Source organism: Cibotium barometz, chromosome 17 (genome assembly GCF_041138505.1).
Source record: "Cibotium barometz isolate CiBa-2024 chromosome 17, ASM4113850v1, whole genome shotgun sequence".
Taxonomy (NCBI): domain Eukaryota; kingdom Viridiplantae; phylum Streptophyta; class Polypodiopsida; order Cyatheales; family Cibotiaceae; genus Cibotium; species Cibotium barometz.
Window position 1 is genome coordinate 24,081,682 of NC_141062.1, and position 19,216 is coordinate 24,100,897.

Below are 19,216 nucleotides of genomic sequence, written 5' to 3' on the forward strand. Positions count from 1 at the left end.
CAATGGTGGATAATCAGGAAGGCTTTGTTTTTTTTACTTGTTTGATATTTATGGATACCAAAGCTTGGTTTAAAACACTATAAAGTGTTCCAAACATGGGGGTTGGCTAGATGACAGGTTCTTTTTGCTGATTAATGTATGAAGATGACATTTAGATATATGTGGATCTTAATGATGACTTGGCACATACCGAAGGATGTGCAGGTTTAGAGGGGGTGGATGTTGTGCCACGGCACGTCTATGGTGTGAAACCATGCATGTGAGGCCATTAAATGCAAATCCAGATGCATGGGATTAAGTGCCATAGTGTACATGATATTCCGAGGACTAGCAGAAGTCCCTGTGCCTGTGTACATATGGGATGTATGGCGTGTGGAGAGTTTTGCTTTGGAATGTGTTGCCAGACGTACAGGGTGGAATGGTTTGTGTTGAGCTTGTTTGCAGGCCCGTCCGGAACGTAGTCTGCTGGAGATGATATTAACTGCTCGGTCGTCTTGAAATGTGTGTGGAGACATGGGCAATTTAAAGGAGAAGGGACCAAGGAGGTAGCCTTGAGCTTTTGTGTAGAGAGAGTGATGGTGGCCATTACATTGGGCTTTAAACAAAATATAATAATGATTAATATGGCCAATAAAGTAGTAGCCACATGGCTACTTGTGTGGATGCCAGCGTAGCCGCCAGCTCGAAGTCCAGAACGTTGGAGAATTAGCGAGTCGGCGCAGCCTGCAGATGAAGTGAGCAGAAGGAGAAAAGCCAGGGGGCCTTGTGTGTGTGGGGGGGGGGACCGCCTTGGGAAGGGATGCTGAGAGCTCTCTGGCGCGCGGCTGCAAGACAGAGCCAAGGGGAAGCGCTGGGGCGCAGAGTGTGGCTGCTGCTAGTGTAGCGACGACTGGAGGGCTACTTTGTGAGAAGATGGGGGGGTGAGGTGGCCGCCTCGGGTTTCAAGGGCTTGCTGTTGGGTGTGAGGTCAAAGACAGTGGAAGAGTGGTGACCTAGGGTCGAGCTGCTGGGACGGGCTCTGATTGATTTGCAGAGAGTTGGCGTGGAGACAGGTGCAGAGAGAGGAGAATTGGTCACCTCAACAGTGAAGTTTGAGAGAGGAAGGGACAGAAGAAGGCCGCCTCGTAGGTGAGAAACCTGGCGGGCACTGCAGATAACCAGAGGAGAAGAAGGGTTTCGAAGGGAAGGTGGCAAGCCTAGAGAAGAGGGAAAATTCTGCAGACCACGGCGTGAAGAAGCGATGAAGTGGCCGCTTGGTACGTGAAGTCGCCGGGGGGTTGGGAGTTTTGTTACAGTGCAGAGGCGAAGAAGGAAGGGAATCGCCTGGTAAGAAATTCGGCAGCAGCTGGCGAAGAAGGAAGGGAGTCGCCTTGAACTGGGTGGGTAGAGCCTGGCTGGGGGTGATCTGGGGACAGAAGTGAGAGGAAGCTGGGGGACAAGGCCGCTCTCTGGTGGATACTTGGGACGCCTGGCGAGAGTTCGGTGAGACCAGAGACGGTTAGTAGCCGACTGCAGTGAGGAGAAGTTTCTAGAGGCTATGTCTCTTTCTTGTGGAAGATATCAAGTTTTGCTAAAGCTAAGCTATGGGGTGTCAGCATGCATATGTTGAAGATAAGTATACCTTTGTATTTGATGATGTCTTGTGAGTTTTATTTGTTTTGTCTCGTGAGTGTTGTTGCATGTCAATCATATTGTACAAACATATAGCATATGTTATGTGAAGATCTTTCATGATGATGAAGCTTTGATGATGATATATGAAGATGATGATGAGTTCTCTTGCCATAAGCCTTGTATCATCAGAGTCGATGATGAGTGTGTCTTGTATGAGTTGTGGAGACAATCCCATTGAATGTATGCTTGAGACAAGAGATTGAGATAATACCAATGTATACCTTGTTCTATGACAAGCTGAGAAGACATTTGATGCTATGCTAAGGTCCCTTGCCTTACAAGGGGGGTGCTCCTTTTTTGTGTACATGCTTCTGCTGGTGGTTCCCCTTGAAGAGTTATATATTATGTTTCCTTACTAGGATTTGAAGCTACTCTCACAGCCAGAAGTCTCACACTTTCCCAGTGATTCCGCCCACGTCACGACAACGCAGAGCCCTACGAGAAAATTTGCAGAGTATAGGGACCTGGAAGCGCTCGTGAAAGCTCACCTCAATCGGAGAACGTGAGTCGGAGGGTGCTGGCGGCGTAGCCCTGGGAGCCTATGCCTGCTCTGATACCAATTGTTGGAATTAGGGTTATAGGAAAGCACACAAAGCTTGGAGAAGAAGAAGCAAGAATGCACACAACACAAAGTGTATTAGATTGTGTCAATGTATAAAAGATAAGTTAGTCCTAGAAGTATGGGCGTATATACAAGCCGAGGGAAAAACCTCCTAAAGAGGGAAAAAGTGCCCCGGCGGTCCTAAGTGTGTTCACACACATCATTGCCTATATATATATGGCAACACCGTCACGTCAAATCGATCACACCCTCTCCATGTCAGCGATCATGCCTGCCATGTCACGGATTATGGCTACTTGCTCTGCTGCTACCATGTCATATCAATCATGGCCACCACATAACTGATCACAATTTCCACATCACCGATCATCCCGATGCAAGCATAAGCAAGCATAAGGTCAAAAGTAGGTAGATGGAGCCTAAAATAGCAAAAGGGAGTGGCTAGAAACTTGAGAGAAAAGGGAGCTCCCCTCAGCTAAGAGACTTGTAAAACAAGATGAAAAGAGGAAAGAATTGCTATACTAGGAGATCAAAGCTTACCCCGACACATGCATATGTTTTATTTAGACCTTGAATCTATCCTCAGGAAGCCATTGAGACCTATACTATGTATTGAAGCCACACACTCCTTAGGGACTTTATACATGTATTGGACCAACACTATACATGAGTACTCCACTAATTTTCATGAAATATGTATAATAAGTCCAATGCCACCAATCTCACATCCCTTGTATAACAATAATTTCAACCCAATCACTTCTCAAATCCCTTTATCCTTTAGTGAACTAACTATTTCCATGTTGAAGAGTTTAGAAAGGGGGATCACACATAGACTGAAAGAGGTCCTAGGTCAAGAAGGAGCTACACAAAGCTCAAGAGATGCCCTTAAATATGTTGCATGGGAAATATCCAAATATTAAAAAAAATGGTTCCATAGACCCATATGAGCTCAAGAGATGCCCTTAAATATGTTGCATGGGAAATATCCAAATATATAAAAAATAATAATGGTTCCATAGACCCATATGAGTTCATACAAGTGTTTGAGCAATGCTGTGATGCTTTTATAGTAATTGAATGCCTCTCTAAGGTTCAATCTTTCACATTATGCTTTAGCAGGCAAAGCCAATCTTGATGGTTTATCACACTACCACTCGAGATCAAAGTAATTTTCAAAACTTCGAAGGAATCTTTCATCTATGGGTTCTTGAGGCAAGACCACTCAATGGGTGGTGTGCATCACTACGTGAACTTTACTTAATTGAGTGGAAAACTAATGAAATCCTATGAGATTTCATCCTCTGGATAAAAACATTGGGATTCATGGTGTGAAACATGGGAGAGACTGAATAACACCCAATTAGAACGATGTTTTATGATGAGGCTAAAGGAAAATGGCTTGCATAATTTAATCCTAGTATTAAATCCTAAGAAGTTTGACTAATGTTGCAAAGAGACTATCCAATTGGATGATAACATGTTAAATGATGACCTAGAAGTAGAGAATACCTCAATCAAATAGAGGGTTGTAAACAAACTACTTTTGGAGCTCACCACTCAACAACTTTACACTGCTTTGATGTGGCGAGAGAAATCTAGGATAGAATGGAGCTCCAAGTCGACCATCATACGCGCGATCTCCACGTCACCTCTTCTGTCGGTGGCCATGCCGGCCAGGAAAGTCGAAAACCAGTTTGCGGCTACCGTCGCTCGCTGGGTTTCCTCCCGGGAGAGGCCAGTTGTTGCTGGCCTTTCCCTACTCCTTCAAAGTAGGGTTACGAACTTGGGGCCTATGGCGCGAACATGTAGAGGGACGCATGCAGACGTTTCATCGTCTTTCTTCTTGCTACCTCGACCAGCTCCCCTCTTTCTTTGCTCACTTCCCTCTCTGCAACTAGTGTGAGCTTCCCCGGTCGCCTTTGCAACCTCCTCATCTACAGCCTCCTTCCATGGTCGAGTCTGTAACTTTGTAATTTATGTGGTCCACCTCTCCTCTGAGACGGTGACAATTTGCCCTAGTTGGCTCCTCCTCAACGCTCTGAGCCTATCTCGCAGTAGGATTGTGAGAGATAAAAGAAGAAGAAGAGGACTTGGTTAATTAATGTCGTAGCAACTAAGCCAAGAACCCTTGATGGGTTATGAGAGAGAGAGAGGGAGGAGAGTGATTGAGATTCAGAAAATATAGAAAGCTATTATTTTTTTAAAAGCAAGTTCAATTTTTTAAAAAAGTAAGTTTTGAGCAATTGTTGAGGAGAGAGAGAGAGAGAGAGAGAGAGAGAGAGAGAGAGGGGCTGGTAACCATGCATCTTGTTGGACAATACTACATAATGACATCCTTCCTCACGATTCTGTCTCTATATTTGATATCATTGTGTTTTGCCCTGTTAATGGATATAGGATTGTGAACCAGATGATTTACCCCTTGGTTGTGAGTTGCATAACTAATTACTAGTACACAACCTGCGCGTTGCTAGGGTATGTAAAAGTAAAAGACATTAAGAAGAGAAAAGTAGGAATAGAAGCCAGAATACTAAAGATCAAATCGAAGGGATTTTTTCGTCTTATTTTTTAGAAATCCAAGATTTCTGTTTTTTCTCCTCTCCTTGTAACAAAGTGTATTAGTGGTGCACATGCACATGGGGATGGGCCTAGGGATATGGGGTTAGGGTCCATTTACACATGTGGGATATATGGGGCCCTAGGGGTATAAATAGGAGAGTAATATCATATATAAGGACCTTTTGATCTTTTTACTCACTTTATGACATTTGGTCATCTTTTACATGTGCAAGGTGACACTCCCTCATGTATGAGTGTGCTTGGTGAGCTACACCCATGTGTGGACTCCATGTGATGAGTCTAATCCATGTGTGGACTCCATGTCAATGAGTCTAATCCATTTCTAATCCATCATTAATCTCTGTCCCCTCTTGCATTGGTATCAGAGCTCTTGGCTTAGATCCTTAGGATTAGAGCCTTTCTCAGCTCACTCTCTTGTCATGGATAACCTACAAGTCTTTTGGTTATGATCTACTTGCAGGCAACACATCCTCGATCTTGTAGAGAGGCTGGGAGTTGAATGACATGGGCTGAATTTTTGCAAGGTTGAAGTTTTTTTGGTCGAGATTCCAAGACTTGGTGGCTACAACTTATGCAAAGACTACGTATGAACTCGCTATATGCAAGTGTAGTATGCAGGAAGACAAATGCTACATCCGCCTGTATACGGAGACTATGTACGAACTCGCCATATGCAAGTGTAGTATGCAGGAGGACAAACGCTAGCAAGATCTTCTGAAGAACATGTAATTTCCAGCCATTGTCTTTTCCTCAAAAGAATGGTCTTGATCAGAGACATTATGCAAGATGTAATCATAATTATTGTAATGAGCTCTATTTTCAAAAACTCAAAAATGTCGTCTTTTGTCGGTCTCTTGTCATGGATAACCTACAAGTTTTTGCATGCATACCACCTCTGTCGTAATCTTTGCTGCTTAATTGCTTTTTGGCATGTGCATGAATTTCTAGTTTTATCTAAAACTTTGTGTGAGGATAATGTTGTGTTTTCTATGTTGGGGCTTGGGTGTCGATTGCCTATGCTGAGCCATCTTCGGTGACATGTCAGCAAAGACGACATGCACATTGGAGCAGAGTCTTGCTAGCTCTAGACACTTGGGATGACTAGCCATCTTTGGTCACAAGTATGCTAGTTGTGGTGCTTTTTCAAAGGCACAAGACATGCTTGACAAGCTCCATTCTCAGGATGTATCAGTTTTTTCCATAAAATCTGGATACTTAGATGGTCTGAGATACGTCGGTAAATCAGCAGCGACTCCCGTTTTAGGAAAGTCAACAGCAATGGAGCAAAATCTTGCAAGCTCTAGACACTTGGGATGATACCCATCTTTGGTAACATGTCAGCAAAGACGACATGCAGATTGGAATGACAAGCCATCTTCGGTGACACGTCAGCAAAGACGACATGCACATTGGAGCAGAGTCTTGCTAGTTCTAGACACTTGGGATGACGAGCCAACTTTGGTGACATGTATGCCAGTTGTGGTGCTCTTTCAAAGGCACGAGACATGCTTGATAAGCTCCATTCTTAGGATGTAACAGATACTTAGATGGTCTGAGATACATTGGTAAATCAGCAGCGACTCCCATTTTAGGAAAGTCAACAGCAATGGAGCAGAGTCCTGCTAGCTCTAGACATTTGGGATGACCAGCCATCTTCGGTGACGTGTACTCGATAAGCTCCGTTCTCGGGATGTTGTCTCCTGGAGTGCACTTTGGAGATATGGTCAAGTTAAGCAAGAACGGAACTGCTTTGAACGCATCTTTCTGTGATGATGTGTATATCTGTATCTGAAATGCCTGTGTGGCTATTGGAGCTGCAAACAAGGGGACATAAACCCATTGCTCATGGACATGTATGCCAAGTGTGGTACTCTTTCAAAGGCATGATATCTCTTCTTAGGGAGATATCTCTTGGAATGCACTAATGTTGGGTACGCAGCCGTACCCAACATGCAGCCGTACGCTGCATGAGAGGGTCAAGATAAGCAAACTCTAAACTTTTTGGAATGCACGTAACATGAGGGCATTCTTTGAAACGCAATGGCCTATGCAAGATACCAAAGTCTTATCAATTTTTCCTATGACGTAGTCCATAATACCAATCTTTACGTTTTGAAGATCTTAAATCTACAAGATGGAGGAGAAAAATGTATAAGCTTAAAATTTTAAAAAAACAGGAGGGTTATAATAATATACCACAAAAGTAACAGGAGGTATGCATAAAATAGGGAAAAAGAGGTTACAGAGGGGTTTTAAAATATGCCTTTGAACGCACGTGATACACGTGATTTTTTAAGGTGGACCCCCCGAGATTAGAAAGTGTGGTGCCCTAGGCCCAGAATGACACCAAACAAGGGGTAGAAATTGTTAAGGATATGACAAGACCGTCACTCAAGTAATTTTATTATTGTGGACCACACAAGATAGTAGATTGCCAGTCTAGAAAACCTCATCATCACTAGGCAGGAGTCTACCAACAATTTGAAACTCCATTGTGAGCAATGTGCATTATACCACTTTTTTAAATGCTATCAAAAACTAAACACAACAATACCAAACATGAGATAGAAGCTACATCCCTCAACATTATTAGTGTGCATAATGGACGATTTTAATCACTATAGTATTAAATGTATGAACACGGCTACAAACCAAGATGTGAACCAAAACAGAATCTACTAATGTTGCTGAAACTTCAAAATGGATCAAGAAAAATGTTGTAATGCATTAGACCAGCAAGGATCCAAAATTGAAGGATGAATCCCAAAGATTGAAATGAAAACAGACAAGAGACAAATAAGCCTTGAACCAACCAAAATCCTTGTGGGGGGAGGGTCACTCAAAAATATGTAAGATAGCACGTGAGTTTTGGCAAAATGGAGGGGTTAACAAAGTAAACCTACTGAGCCAAAATCTCAACTACAAAAAAGGGATCACGACCCTCAGAACCCCAATAAAACCTAGGATGAGCATAACGACGTCGAAACAAGATCCAATGAGGATAGGAAACTCAAAATAGTCTCACCAAAGGGACCCAAGTCAACTTAGAATGCAAGAACATCCACTACGTATAAGAAACATTAAAACTTGCATGTAAAACTATTGATGTTGATATTACAAACAAACAAAGTTTTGCTAGTAGCACAATCTGTTAATATTGATAGCACAAACAAAGTTTTTCTAGTAGAAAAGAAGACTCGGATGCAAGTGCTATGTGGAGGGACAAACTATAAGGTCCCACCCTAGCTGTGCCAGTGGGATCCTTTTGTGATAGGCAGCTAAGTTCCCTTGTCTCTGATTGATGACACCTTGATCTCTTGGAAATACAAGGATATGAGCAAACAAAGGAACCTAAATCTATCTCGCAAGGAGAATGTATTCATTCTACAAGAATCTATTCCTCTGATTGAACGGCACTCAATGTGCGTGATTAAGGATAGAACAAGTCCACACTTGGTTCATAGAAGCCAACGCCTTTTTTCTCTTTTTCATACTTGGCGCGGCCACCATAGTCACCAGAAACGTTTCGAAGTTTTTGACGTTTCAGGGTTTTTGCAGATGAGAAATTGGGCAATTGAGAATTTAGGGAATTGGGAATATTGGGGAGTGAGAAATTTGGGGAGAGAGAAGGAGGAGGAGAGAGGTGACTGCAGATTGCATGCAAGAGAGAGAGAGAGGATGTTTGGGCTGCATGCGGAGAGAGAGAGAAATGAAATGAAATGATATATTAACGTCCCGGGGCCTCCACCTTATAGACCTGTAGGTGTAGCACGTGCGTTCAAAAGGATGGGTTTTAATATAAATCTCACTTACAGTTTTAAAAAGAAAGGAGGGGTATTACAATTGTGCCCGGAAAAAATAAAATAAGGAGTGTTTTTATTCACGAAACTTCAGAAGTAGGGTACTATTCTAGTGGTATGACATAATTTTGTTGGGGTCTAGGTAGAGGGTTCAAATCTAGTAGTGTTTTTTGGCCCCACACTTTAAAGTTCTTTTTTTGCTCCACACTCTATTTAACGTTTTTTAAATTTGAAGTGAAGTGTTTTAAATTAGTTGCTGTAAAAGAGAGAAGCAATAAAGAAACATCTCACGTAATGATGCTCTCTCTTTACTACTCCCTCCTTCCTTTTGGACGCCTCTTCCCCCTTTCTCTATCTTTGTGCTCTGATTTTTTTCAAATCCCCTTGTATAATCTATTCTACTGTGGGTTCACTCTTCACTCTAATGGCTTGTATATAGTCCAAGGTTAACGCTATTGTGGCATCATCACATCATGCCCTGCATATAGTTGAAGGCCAATGCTTATTATAAATTGATGCTTATGATATTGGTTTGGATACAAGCACAGTTTAGACAAGTTCCCACTATAATTCTCACTTTGCGCATTACGACAACATCACGAGTGTCCATAGGGAAGGCACCGCGTAGAAGTTTTGGGCATTTTCCCATGTGGTAAAGAGGCGTTCCCTTATGTTTCCCTATAGTGTGCAACATTATTAGCTTCTACAAATGAGGCTTTGCATGCGTTGTGGGGCAGGGGGTGTCAGCCCCCTCCTTCAGGGGGGCCGGCAACCCCCTGCCCTCCACTGCATCTAGCTAGGTATGCTCCATCTCACCTTGAGGAAGCTCATGATGTTGTCGCAATCCTCAATGTGGGAATCATAGTGAAAATGCCTAAAACTTCTTGTGATAGATAGGGGCTCCTACACTCCCTTGCCCCCAACTACACCTAGCTAGGTATGCAGTGCCTTCCCTACGGAAGCTCGTGATGTTGAAAACTATAGGGAAAAACTAAGGGAAAGAGGCCTTTTTCCCAAAATGCCTAAAACTTCTTGTGAGGATGTATGAGGTTGCAAACCGTGCTCCAACTTCACATACACAAGCCGTGTTTGACATTCTCATTTGTGGGAAAAGAGCTTCTCTCGCTTTGTTTTTCTTGATAGCATTCAACATCATGAGATTTTGCATAGAAGGAACCACATACCTAGATAGGTCTGGTTGGGGGTAGGGTATCCTGGGGGCCAACAATCCCTTATCCCCAACTGCACCATGTAGGTATGCATAAGCTCATCATGTTGTTGTAGTCTGCGAAGCAGGAATCATAGTGGGATTTTGTCTAAAACTTCCTATGATACTAGAAGAGAATTGTTAGGTTTAATCCTATATGTAAATTGTAGGCAACAAGAATGCACTACTACATCTTAGAGTTGGTAAGAGGATCCTTTTGTTTGTTCTCCCATAACCACCTAGAAAGAGACAACCCTTATTAAAATGGCACTACAATGTGAATAACCATGGGGGCATCCATGGTATTCAATTCTTTGTTTCAATAAACTTGCATTCCTACTTTCTAGGAAGACCTTGATAATCTCACTAAGTCTGCATGCTGGCCTTCTTTCAAGGCATTTAGAAAGGACATGTTCTTAAGGATCTCCCTTGTTTTCTCTTGGAATGCACAAATTCCAAGATAAGGTCAAGGTGAGAATGTGTACAACATGACGGCATCCTTCTAGATGTAGTAGCATATGCAAGTTGACAAAGGCTTATCGATTATTCTTGTGATCACATTTTTCAATTGTAAGGGGCGTGATATCTTTAAATTTAAATATACTAGAGGGGGGAAAAAATTCTATGAGCTGGAAATTTTAAAAGTACAGGAGGGTTATAATAATATATTGCAAAAGTAATAGGAGGTATGCATAAAATAGGGGAAATCAGGCTACAGAGGGGTTTTAAAATATGCCTTTGAACGCACGTGATACAAACTTTTTTGGAAGGTGGAGGCCCCGAGATTAACGTCTTCAAAAGGCCAAAATGACCTATGAGAGAGAGAGAGAGAGAGAGAGAGAGAGAGAGAGAGAGAGAGAGAGAGAGAGAGAGAGAGTAAAACATTAAAAAACAAACTTAGATAAAATTTGTAAATTTTTTTTAAGAAACGAAAAAAATCCTTCTTTCTTAAACACGTTTCTGGCGTTTTGGCCATTTTGGGGGTTAGAGTTTCTTAGCCTAGAAACGCGGTTCTATATGTGACTGTGGTGGTCATTTTGGGGGTCAGAGTTTCTTAGCCCAGAAATGAAAAAAAATCTTTCTTTCTTAAACGCGTTTCTGGCGTTTTGGCCATTTTGGGGGTCAGAGTTTCTTAGCCCAGAAACGTGGTTCTATATGTGACTGTGGTGGTCATTGGCTCGTTTCCCTGAAATAAAACTTATTTGAGGCCCTATTTTTATTATAGATTATAACTAATAAATCTATTAGAAAGTTACCTGACTCATCGGGTCCACCCATCCATAGGATGACACCGTCGGGGTATCCTTCCACCCACTTTTGTCAAAATTATGGGGAGTATGCACAATAGAAGCAATAGTTGATGGCAAGATATAGGAACATATATGAGAAAGAGCAGGAACACAAGATGTATACAAAGCTTCTATATTATCTTCTATTTTTGCCACTTCAAAGTTGACTTGATCTTCTCCTTGTGAATGTCTTGATTGTGTTACAAAACGTGAAGCCTCCTACCCTTTATATAGGTTCCACCAAGGGCTAGGGTAGGCCAACCCTACATCCCTTTTCCACCCACATGCCCACTTTATTTGGGGTGTGGTCACACCTACATGACCTCTTTCTCTCACCCACATGCCCACTTTATTTGGGGTGTGGTCACACCTACATGACCTCTTTCTCTCACCACTAGGGTAGGCCAACCCTACATCCCTTTTCCACCCACATGCCCACTTTATTTGGGGTGTGGTCACACCTACATGACCTCTTTCTCTCACCAATTATTACTTGCACATCATATACTTCAACATCCCCTCTCAATGCCACCATGGGACAATGCCAAAAATAGAGCAAGGTGAGCATTGGACATACAAGAACAAAAAATACACCCTCTCAATCATAGGATAGAAGATAAGGTAGGTATCCTTTATAAATTAGGCTTTTATAAAAGTGATGAGTTATATAGAGAAATGTGGTTCACTCCTAATTCTAGTAAACATGATTCACTCTTCAACTAGAAGAGTTGCTTGTCATGTGAGGAACTTACAAAATTCCCCTCAACCTTATTAACATCTTTGGTACCATCTCTTCCATAGTGGCTTCATGCACCACCCTTGTTCCTCCTTCGCTTTGATGAAACCATCTTCTTGCAAAAGAATTTTCAAGTGGGATTTGGATGTACCATTCCTCATTACATTAGCTTCATTGGTTGTATCTTCGTGCTTCTCCAATCCTTTCTCATGGTAGACATGCTTCTCATGCGTATATATCTACTTCCAAATCATGCTAGCTTCTTTAGTCTAGATGCCACATAGACCAACACATGGTTGACACCCATGTTTTAATAGATTATAAATGTGCTTTCCAATATGCTTCTTGCTTCCAGCTTTCCACTTCATCATGATGCAAAAATAATAGACCAATGTGATCAAAGGGCAATGTCTAACTCCATTACAATATGGTAGATGATTGAATCCATGCACATGAGTTCATCAAAAACATTTAGGATCGGATTTCATGCTTGATGCGATGGTTTTCTTGGTTTCAAAAATCGTGCATACCTTGTACTTTCCAAGTGAGAACAGCCAAAATAATTTCTTCCTCTGCTTGTCTCAAGCTTGAAAGAAATGAGGAAAAACCTTTGAGTGCTTAGAGAAAACTAGTTGGAAAATTGTAGAACGAAAGGTTTAAAGAAAACCTTGTAGAAAGTATAGAGTCCTTCAGACAAGGGGGTTTTTTTTTTCTTAAAAAAACCTTTGATAAAAAAATGCAAGGCTTTTAAAAAACTTAGAAAGTGGCGTTTTTTCTAAAAACAAATGTAGAATGTTTTGCTTGTGCTTGATGCTCGTCGTGATGCATGCGATTGATGCTCGTCGTAATGCGTGCGGTATTGAGGTTGCTTAGTTGATGTAGCTTTGCCAACTGTGCTTGTTGTAGCTTACAAAGCTATTTCTTAAGCAATAGGAACCACCATACACAAGGTGATAGATGCAGACGAACGGTGATGTAGACGATGAAAATGCAGAGACGGACGGATGGCTCCATAAATGAACCGTTTTTTTCCTTTGTCTTTCCACCTTCTTTTGTTGTGAATAAAAAAATAGCATATATACTCAGCCACTTACCTATTCTTCACCTCTCCAACACTTCAAGATCATTGATGGAAAAAAGGTCAGAATTCCTTGGTGGAAATTTGTGTTTTTCTTCTTCTCCTTCATCATCTTCTTCTTCTTCTTATTCTTGCCGGTGATGAGGATCATCTTCTTCTTGGTCTTCCAAGCTTCAAGAGCTTGTTGATGATGATGGAACTTCCTCTTTGATCAAGCTCTTTTGTTTCCTTCCTTCTTGATGCCTTTTTGCTTCTCAGCTTCTTCTACCACCGTCCTTAATGAGGATGTGAATGGCTTATGATAGTGAGAGAGAGAGAGAGAGAGAGAGAGAGAGAGAGAGAGAGAGAGAGAGAGAGAGAAAAGGGGATTAAAGGGGAACTTGGCCTTTGCAAGGCTCTAATACCATGTGAAAATTATGAGTCTATACAATAGAAGCAATAGTGGATGGCAAGATAGAGCAACATATATGAGAGAGAGAAAGAACACAAGACGTATAGAAAGCTTCTATATTACCTTCAGATATTTGAGCCACTCCAAAGTTGGCTTGACCTTCTTCCTTTATATAAGATCCACCAATGGCTAGGGTTGGTGGGCCAACCTTAGATCCCTTTTCCACCCACATGCCCACTTTATTTGGGGTGTGTTCACATCTACATGACCTCTTTCTCTCACCCTTTATCACTTGTACATCATATATTCCAACAACTTTCCACCCACTCACCCATTCATTTTTATTATCTTATTAGGTCCTACCACACTGTGAAACATATAAAAATAGGTTCTTTCATTAAAGACGTTCCATAATGTTCCTTAAAACACCCTTTGAAAATAACAATATTTGCATCAGACAGTTCTTATAGTAAAAATGTTCACAAAAGAGATCCTAAAACCGAGTCAACAGCCAAATCTAGGCTTCTATATCAATGTCCATAGACAATACCAAACCACCAATGATCTAGAATTCATACTTCTATCCTAATCCAGTTGGGCATACCTCATAGACCATACTCCCTCGTTGTTGACTAGTCAACAAGGGCCAAGCCAGTCTGTCACCCCCTCAGGTCATGTCGCTTGTACCAAACCCTCCCGCTCCTTAGAGGGGATGTTAAATCATGAGGTTGACTAATTCACCGCACTAGCCTCAGCCCGCAGAACTAGGTAGCATCATAATCACATGTCCACCCCCTGATGACAGGGTAGAAATCTGATTCCCAGTGGCATAGGAGGGGATTTCCCTGGGCCAACTCTTGATCTTGCTACTACCTCCGCCTGTGGACTATGCAAGAAAGAGTGGAGTTAGCTAAGTAGGGGAAAAGATGTAGTACCTATAGATTAGCAATGAAACCAGCAAACATATCCATTGAAATTAAGAAAACATTATTTTCTTTCCAATAATTCATTGAACAATAAGAAAAAATCAAATACAATGATGATCTTTTTAGCTACAATCTCGTCTGTGGACTATGCAAAAGAGAGCAGAGTTAGCTAAGTAGGGGGGAAGATGTACCTATAGATTAGCAATGAAACCAGCAAACATATCCATTGAAATTGAGAAAACATTCTTTTCTTTCCAATAATTCATTGAGCAATAAGAAAACATCATCTTCTTAGCTACAATCCTTGTCAACAATACGAATAAGAACCATAAAGTATTCTGGAGTAAGATTACTTAATCACAATTTTACTTTCTAGTCTTATTTAAGGACATAGAGGAGGACGGAAGTGGCAATTCTCTATATCAGAGCCTTAATCCTTTTGGCTACTTAACTCAAAAGAGAGGTGCAATGCTTCTACAATGCTAGTCGTAATAGTTATAGGTTTAACCAATAGGGATGCAATCTTGCTATACCTAAGAGTCTTAAGTTTATTACCTAAAGGAAGAAGTTGCTCATATTTAAGAGAATTAGAAATATGACCAACCTAGTTGTCCTTCGCATGAGGATTCATTATAGAAGGGGCGAAGTCGCTCGCATGGATGCGTGCTTCCTCATTTCCATCTTGAAAACATTATTCTATTTTTTTCTTTATATTTTCTTCTTTATGTATTTAAAAATTTAGTGGTTATTATAATTGTTATAATAATAGGAAAGAAAAATTGTGACCGCAAAGTTGATCAAAAATTAAGTTTAGTTTCATTGAATGGTGAATATTCAAATTTAGATTATTGTATATAATAAAAAGGAAAAAAAATGTGTGACCATAGTTATTGGGTAGATTTTAGATAGGGTTTATTTGAGTTTAATAGTGATGATTGACAACTTTTTTTAAAAACATTCCTACATGTATTCTTAACAAAATCTCCAACTTTAAAAGAGTCCACTTGTTTCTTTTTTGCATTCTTGTTTTATCCTCATCAAGGACAAAAAGAAAAAATGAAACTTTCACATTTTCTCTGTTAGGAATGCTATGTTTCTATTGATAGATTTTTCTACTTTGTGCTTGCTATTATTCTATTACTTTTATTGTGTTTAAAAGATTATTTGTGGAAGAATATATGGTACAATGGGGGTTTAAAGTTCATTATTGTGCAAAAAATGAATCAAGATTAGATGGCTTAGAGTTACAAGGTGTGGCAAAAACGAACATATGCTGCTGTCAATTTATGCTTTCCCAACATATTTGGGGAATACTAACATCAACAATTTCCTCGTGATTGAAAAGGGGTCCACTTATTGCCATCACTACCTTTGTTACAAAGGTGGGACCAAATATTAGAGGAGCTTACTCTCTAAACCTTTTTTTTTTGTTCCCATCATTGCCCACATATCAATTTGCTCCTATTTTTGTATGTCCGTGTCTCATATGCCATATTTTCGCTATGTAGCGCTATGTAGATAGTAGCACAATCTCTCTCTCTCTCTCTCTCTCTCTCTCTCTCTCTCTCTCTCTCTCTCTCTCTCTCTCTCTATCTACACACACACACACACACGCGCGCGCATTCATAATTCTTATGTTTTTTAAGAAGTATTATATTATTTTCCATGATATTATTACCATAGATAGTAAAAGAATGGCTGAAAAACTTACAAATATGAATGGATCTTATCCCCAATTGGTTGTAGACCCTGTTGTTTCTCTCTTTTAGAACTAAATGTGGCTTTGTGTCTCTTGACTTCTCTAAGGCCTCTCTATTTCCCTTCAAAGTAACTTCTCTTAATCCTCTATCTTGACCTTAAAAATCAATCTCTTTCTTACCAAAAATCATCATCCATACTAAAGTTTATTATCCCCAATCATTTTATGCTTGTTGTTTGTCTTAGAGATAGAATGAACATCTTCAACTCAAAAAATTATTCTATTTTACTCTTTATGTATTTGAAACTTCAATGGTTATCATTATTTTTATAATAAAAAATAAAAAGTGTGACCACAAATTTGATCACAGCTGTTAAGTTTACTTTCATTGAATGGTGGAGAGTCAAAGTTAGATTATTCTATATAAAAGATTTTAGATAGGGTTTGATTGAGTTTAAAGGTGATGATTGAACACTTTTTATTATTATTATAAACATCCCTACATGTCTTCTTAACAAAATCTCCAACTCTAAAAGAGTCCACCTATTTCCTTTTTGCATTCTCATTTCATCCTCATCAAGGGGAAGAGAGTGAAAATGGAACTTTTGCATTTCCTATGTTAAGAATGCTATGTTTCTATTGATAGGTTTTTCTACTTTGTGCTTGCTATTATTGTATTACTTTTTTGTGTTTAATGAACTATTTGTGATTTATATATAGCCTAATGCTTGAATGTCCACGTGTATCAGTGAGACGATAATAGTGCTTCGGATATTTTTTTAATGTTGAATTCTGAGCAACTTAACGTACAATAACGAAGCTTCATACTGTTTGGTTGCAGTTCTGGAAACATGAGGTTAATCGAATGAGAAACGAAATAGCTCACTTGGAAGAAACGCATAGGTAAGAGCGTGGAAACCCCAAACTATGATGAGTATGTAATGTACTTGTGATGAATCTACTTCCAGAACGTACTAAAGCCTAGAGATTTGGACAATTTTTTTACAACCTACTAAGCCCACGGGTCCGTAGTTGAGTTGGTAGAATGGTTGGGTTCCAACAACGAGAGCACCCGCCGGGTCCGACGCCATCAGGGCTACGTGAGGTGTGTGCGTTCGAGAATATATATCGATCTCCCTCACAAAAGAAGTTTTTGGTGAAACAACCCAACAGTCTCGAAGACCCTTATAAAATAGCCATTGAGCTAAAAATAGCCCCTAACACCACCTCTAATTATGTGTTCTTTTTCCTTGTATTTAAAAGAAACATGTTGGGTGAGAATATAGAAAGCTTGCAAATAAGGAACTTGCAAAAGCTCGAAAGCAAACTCGAATCTGGCATAAGTCGAGTGAGGGGACGAAAGGTAGTTTCAAATTCTTTTTTTTTTAAATTCCACAGAAGTCGATTGGGCGATATATAATATTGTGAAGCTAACACTAATTAGCATTCCTTTTGTGAATAGACACAGCTGCTCATGCAACAGGTTGAAGATCTCCGTAACAAGGTGCATATTCTCAGCTCTGCTGCTTGCTGCTACTCCTAGACAACAGTGCATTAGCAAAACTCTAGTAGTAGCTCATTAGATTCTTCTGCCCTTCAGGAGCGCTTGCTTGTAGCAGAGCATGAAACACTGAGATCCAAGGTAAGCTCTATTATAACATAAGCACATGATATATAATTGCTCTGCAATAATTCATTACATTATTATTATTGTAGAGCCCAATTCTTCTTAAATGTGTAGTGTATTTTTATTTCATGACCTTCTATCTTGGTGAAAGCTTGCTGTGCTGCAAGCACCAGCTGCAACAGGAAGCTGCAAAGGTAATATTCAATTAGGGAGGTTGAGTGCTCAATGTTGCTCAACGTCAAGAGCTGCACATGAAGCCTCTCTCATGCAACACAATAAATCACTAGACGAGAGTGCTGATGGCAGTACCCTTCAGCTTGCAATTGGTGGTGGTTACTCTTCGAGATAAGAAGTTCATGCTACTTAATGAATCTACGTAGATGCTTTAGCAACATGGCTTACGCACACAAAGATTTTAATGACATTTCTGAAAAGAGTTTAGGGCTCCTTCAAGTTTCTTATCTTCTATTTGTGAGACAAACGGACTTATAACTATTTTGCCTTGTGGTGCCTTCGTACAACTGCTGCTTGTGATGGCTGAATAGCTGGTGGATTAGTTCTCAGAGATTAAGGATTAATTAGTGAACATGAATATATTAAGACTTCATGCATGTATGTCAGCACCTATTTGTGCCGCGCCTAAATTAGGCACAGCATGTTTACACCAAGGTCTTCTGACCCTTAGCAGGAAACCTTAATTGTCGTAGTCGTCTTGATAACACGACTAATAACTACAGTTGATGGTACCACTGCGCACATAACAAATTCAGAAATCTCTATGCTAAAATTACACTTTGCTTTAATTTTAAGTGACAAAATTTGTACGATTTCGTCCTAAATCCCGGCGTTTGTACTAATTCTAGTGATTTTTTAAGTCTACATCTATCTATCTGAGTTAAACCTAAGCATTGCCTTTAATTTTAAGGGTTGAGAAAAAAGAAATTTTTTTTCTAACATTGAAGCGAATTTTCACAATATGTAGAGTTCTCTACGTGTGTTTGGATGTGCCCCAGAATCCTCCCGCTCATGTGCTAAATTTGACAACCCTGATTATATAAGGGGCATCATCATTGCCCTCCAAAACTTCATAAGAAGCCCAGTTTGAAAATTTGGTTTCTAAAAATTAGATTTTTATTAGTGATAGAAAGGTTTCACTTGTGTGGGTTTCACATGAAGCCTAGGTTGAACAAAATTCGATTTCTAACAATGCCATATTTTTTATGGGTGATTGTAGGCCAATGGCCGTTCTGTCCATTGGTCGAAGGAGGCGCCATCTAGGCCGTACATTCAAGACATATTATTTTGCAAAATGGTCCCATAATTTTGCCAACTCAACAAGCAAAATCCATTTTGCAGAATGCTGACGTTCACAAAAAGGTGCAATCTCCAGGTCGACCATCATACGCGCGATCTCCACGTCACCTCTTCTGCCCCGGTGGCCATGACGGCCAGGAAAGTCGAAAACCAGTTTGCGGCTACCGTCGCTCGCTGGGTTTCCTCCCGGGAGAGGCCAGTTGTTGCTGGCCTTTCCCTACTCCTTCAAAGTAGGGTTACGAACTTGGGGCCTATGGCGCGAACATGTAGAGGGACGCATGCAGACGTTTCATCGTCTTTCTTCTTGCTACCTCGACCAGCTCCCCTCTT

At 40.5% G+C, this 19,216-nt stretch overlaps 1 protein-coding gene across 2 annotated transcripts in view; it reads left to right on the plus strand.

Moving 5' to 3' along the window:
* LOC147629806 (agamous-like MADS-box protein AGL14) overlaps positions 1–18,187 on the plus strand; it is a 94,257-nt gene extending 76,070 nt beyond the window's left edge. The window contains exons 3-7 of one of the 2 annotated variants that reach the window (XM_086811326.1): positions 16,787–16,848; positions 17,209–17,308; positions 17,408–17,449; positions 17,546–17,587; positions 17,724–18,187. In XM_086811326.1, the coding sequence (XP_086667452.1) occupies positions 16,787–16,848; positions 17,209–17,308; positions 17,408–17,449; positions 17,546–17,587; positions 17,724–17,921 (444 nt within the window). In that variant the 3' untranslated portion in view covers positions 17,922–18,187. The remainder of the gene's footprint in view (positions 1–16,786; positions 16,849–17,208; positions 17,309–17,407; positions 17,450–17,545; positions 17,588–17,723) is intronic. The other variant, XM_086811327.1, reaches the window with a different exon arrangement.
* The last annotated feature ends 1,029 nt before the right edge of the window (positions 18,188–19,216 follow it).